At 45.1% G+C, this 4,278-nt stretch overlaps 1 protein-coding gene across 1 annotated transcript in view; it reads left to right on the top strand.

Annotated features, from left to right (window-relative positions):
- Window positions 1-4,278, top strand: part of LOC107569086 (receptor-type tyrosine-protein phosphatase S-like) — a 93,144-nt gene that overhangs the window by 54,212 nt on the left and 34,654 nt on the right. Inside the window, exons 16-17 of the mRNA XM_016255082.1 lie at window positions 52-169; window positions 1,531-2,124. Of these exons, the coding sequence (XP_016110568.1) occupies window positions 52-169; window positions 1,531-2,124 (712 nt within the window). The remainder of the gene's footprint in view (window positions 1-51; window positions 170-1,530; window positions 2,125-4,278) is intronic.

Genomic DNA, 4,278 nt, shown 5'->3' on the forward strand with positions numbered 1-4,278 from the left:
CGTGTGTGTGTGTGTGTGTGTGCGCGCGCGTGTGTGTGTGTGTGTGTGTAGGAGCTGATGCTGGAGGATCTGCAGCCTGAGACGCTGTACTCCATCAGTGTGGGGGCCTACACTATTAAAGGTGACGGAGCTCAAAGCGTCACTCATCTGGTGCAGACACCTGTCGCATGTGAGTCGCCCGTATGTGTGTGTGTTTCTGTATGTTAAAACATTCAGGGACAGACAGACTCTTTTTCAGTTCAGTTTTCAGTACTGTTTGTGTGACAGATAGCAGTGAAACGTGTGTGTGACAGTCACCAGTCTTTTGTCAGTAGACTCAACAGAACAAAAGACTCACAGCTCTTTATCCAATCAGAAACACAGTTAGTCATTGTGTGTGTTTCTGACATTGGATTGGCTGACATATCTTTAGAGGGCGGGGCTTTATTCTCTATATTAACCCCGCCTCAGGTGTCTTATTGTTTTGATAACACAGTGTCTATATAATTAATATATTAATGACACAAATGATGCTGTATGTGATTTAGTGACTAGTTTATTATATTTAAAGTGCCCCTATTATGGGTAATGAAAGGGTCATATTTTGGTTTTGGGAGTCCCCAACAACAGGTTGACATGCACGCAAGGTAAAAAAAAACACTAAAAAAATTTTATAATATGCATTTATTTTTACCTTATTTGCTCTACGACTCCCAAACAATTCACTCAACGATTCATTTTTCCAAACCCCTCCTTAGCGTGATGCTAATCTGCGGTGATTGGCCCGATTGGTCTCATTTTCATTTCATCTCGCCTGTAACGCCTGATAAAGCCGTGTTTGTGAGCACAGTGCTGCTTTGTGGACAGCGTTACCGGGGAAACAGCTATTTTACTGCTCCAAAAGAGACACCTAGTGGCAAAGAATGTATTTTCATTTTTATTCAGACCAACGTGAAAAGACCAACAAATGGGCGGGCAATATGCTAATGTTTCATGTTGACGTCAACATGAAACGGCTTGGGATTCGTTTTAAAAATGACTCTTTTCAGTGAGTCAGAGTCGACTCTTTCTTTTGAGAGACAATAACTTTATACACTGTGCACTTTCAGATTTAAAACTTTGCAGGATGTTTTCATTCACTTAGAGCTGTGTTACACACTGCATGAATTTTCATACACACCCATTTTCAAAAATCCATAATGGGGCACTTTAATATCTTCATGCCTTATAGTCGCATTTATCAGATTAGAGCTGTGTGATAATACAGTCACATTTTGTGATGATACAAACAATCAAGCAGTTGAGATTTACAATATAGTATATATTGCTTTGCGTGAGTGTACTGTATATATATATATATATATATATATATATATAGAGAGAGAGAGAGAGAGGTGTGCAATAATATAGTTACATTTTTGCAACACCATATAAACAATTACCACTGTAACTGCCCTGTCCAATCAGAAGAGGGCACTGTATCTGGTCAGTGTGATGGATGTGTTTTATATGCCCAGTCACTGAGAGTTTGTGTGTCTTTGTGTCCTCTAGTACCTGCTCGTCCCGTTCTGTCCGTGCAGCTGGTTAATGAGACGTCCGCTGCGCTGATCTGGACTCACCAACAATCCTCTAACCCTCTACTGGAGATCCTGGGCTTTCATCTGACCTATGACCTTAAAAACAACTCTCAGTCTGTCTCTCTGGATTTCAGACCTGAGGAGCGTCAACACAACGTGACCGGCCTGCGTCCTGGAGGTGTTTACTCATTCCTCCTGGCCGCTAGAGGGCGCTCTGGTTACAGTGAAGAGGCTCAGGAGCAGCTTTCGGTGCCTGAGTTTCCCCCGAAAGGGTTTCCACAGCTGTCAGAGCACGTCAACGCCACCTGCTGCTCGCTGCAGCTCACCTGGCTTCCTCCGAGCGGCTCGGAACGGAACGCCGGTTTTACCGGATACACGCTCACGTATGAGGAAGCAGGTGGTGGCGTTGAACCGCACACACTGATGGTGCCGGCGGATTTGTCCAGCTACACCATTCACGGGCTGAATCCTGACTGGGCGTACGCTGTGAGGATATCAGCTCATAACCGCGCCGGGTCAGGCCCGTATAGCCCACAGGTGTTGTACCGAACCACGGCCTTCGACACAGGTACACCGCTCAGGTGCTCTCGCCTGCAGTGTTGGGGGTAACCCATTACAAGTAACGCAAGTTACGTAATCAGATTACTTTTTTTAAGTAACTAGTAAAGTAACGCATTACTTTTTCATTTAGAAGGAAATATCTGAGTTACTTTGTCTCCATGTGTTGAGTGACAGCTCTGGTGTTGCCATGGTGACAGAAATCAGGAGTGAGTGCAGAGTGTTGTGTGTGAACATGATCTTACTGTAGAGAGGCTCAGGAGCAGCTTTCGGTGCCTGAGTTTCCCCCGAAAGGGTTTCCACAGCTGTCAGAGCACGTCAACGCCACCTGCTGCTCGCTGCAGCTCACCTGGCTTCCTCCGAGCGGCTCGGAACGGAACGCCGGTTTTACCGGATACACGCTCACGTATGAGGAAGCAGGTGGTGGCGTTGAACCGCACACACTGATGGTGCCGGCGGATTTGTCCAGCTACACCATTCATGGGCTGAATCCTGACTGGGCGTACGCTGTGAGGATATCAGCTCATAACCGCGCCGGGTCAGGCCCGTATAGCCCACAGGTGTTGTACCGAACCACGGCCTTCGACACAGGTACACCGCTCAGGTGCTCTCGCCTGCAGTGTTGGGGGTAACCCATTACAAGTAACGCGAGTTACGTAATCAGATTACTTTTTTTAAGTAACTAGTAAAGTAACGCATTACTTTTTCATTTAGAAGGAAATATCTGAGTTACTTTGTCTCCATGTGTTGAGTGACAGCTCTGGTGTTGCCATGGTGACAGAAATCAGGAGTAAGTGCAGAGCGTTGTGTGTGAACATGATCTTACTGTAGCTCTAGACTCAATATCAACATGTGTTTACTCATCTCACTGCACACAAACACATTCAGCGTTCCTCACAATCAATACAAACAGCGAAATGCAAACTCAGAATATTAGACAAACCTGCAATAATTAAATGTGTTAAATAAGATAAATATAATTTATGTATTTAATCCCATTTTATTAACCAATGACCTTCGATGATCCACTTCAATCATACTAATAATCAGAAATGACACATTTGTGTTTTATTTTAGTTATTGCTGAATAGTGTTGAACTTTCTTCTGCTGCGTCATATTCTTCATGAGATGTGTTTGAGCGGCGCCCTCTACTGTACAGACGTTCATCTGACCTATGACCTTAAAAACAACTCTCAGTCTGTCTCTCTGGATTTCAGACCTGAGGAGCGTCAACACAACGTGACCGGCCTGCGTCCTGGAGGTGTTTACTCATTCCTCCTGGCCGCTAGAGGGCGCTCTGGTTACAGTGAAGAGGCTCAGGAGCAGCTTTCGGTGCCTGAGTTTCCCCCGAAAGGGTTTCCACAGCTGTCAGAGCACGTCAACGCCACCTGCTGCTCGCTGCAGCTCACCTGGCTTCCTCCGAGCGGCTCGGAACGGAACGCCGGTTTTACCGGATACACGCTCACGTATGAGGAAGCAGGTGGTGGCGTTGAACCGCACACACTGATGGTGCCGGCGGATTTGTCCAGCTACACCATTCACGGGCTGAATCCTGACTGGGCGTACGCTGTGAGGATATCAGCTCATAACCGCGCCGGGTCAGGCCCGTATAGCCCACAGGTGTTGTACCGAACCACGGCCTTCGACACAGGTACACCGCTCAGGTGCTCTCGCCTGCAGTGTTGGGGGTAACCCATTACAAGTAACGCAAGTTACGTAATCAGATTACTTTTTTTAAGTAACTAGTAAAGTAACGCATTACTTTTTCATTTAGAAGGAAATATCTGAGTTACTTTGTCTCCATGTGTTGAGTGACAGCTCTGGTGTTGCCATGGTGACAGAAATCAGGAGTAAGTGCAGAGCGTTGTGTGTGAACATGATCTTACTGTAGCTCTAGACTCAATATCAACATGTGTTTACTCATCTCACTGCACACAAACACATTCAGTGCTCCTCACAATCAATACAAACAGCGAAATGCAAACTCAGAATATTAGACAAACCTGCAATAATTAAATGTGTTAAATAAAACAAATATAATTTATTTAATCCCATTTTATTAACCAATGACCTTCGATGATCCACTTCAATCATACTAATAATCAGAAATGACACATTTGTGTTTTATTTTAGTTATTGCTGAATAGTGTTGAACTTTCTTCT

This window comes from Sinocyclocheilus grahami, unplaced genomic scaffold (assembly GCF_001515645.1).
Source record: "Sinocyclocheilus grahami isolate Dianchi unplaced genomic scaffold, SAMN03320097.WGS_v1.1 scaffold1310.1, whole genome shotgun sequence".
Classification (NCBI taxonomy): domain Eukaryota; kingdom Metazoa; phylum Chordata; class Actinopteri; order Cypriniformes; family Cyprinidae; genus Sinocyclocheilus; species Sinocyclocheilus grahami.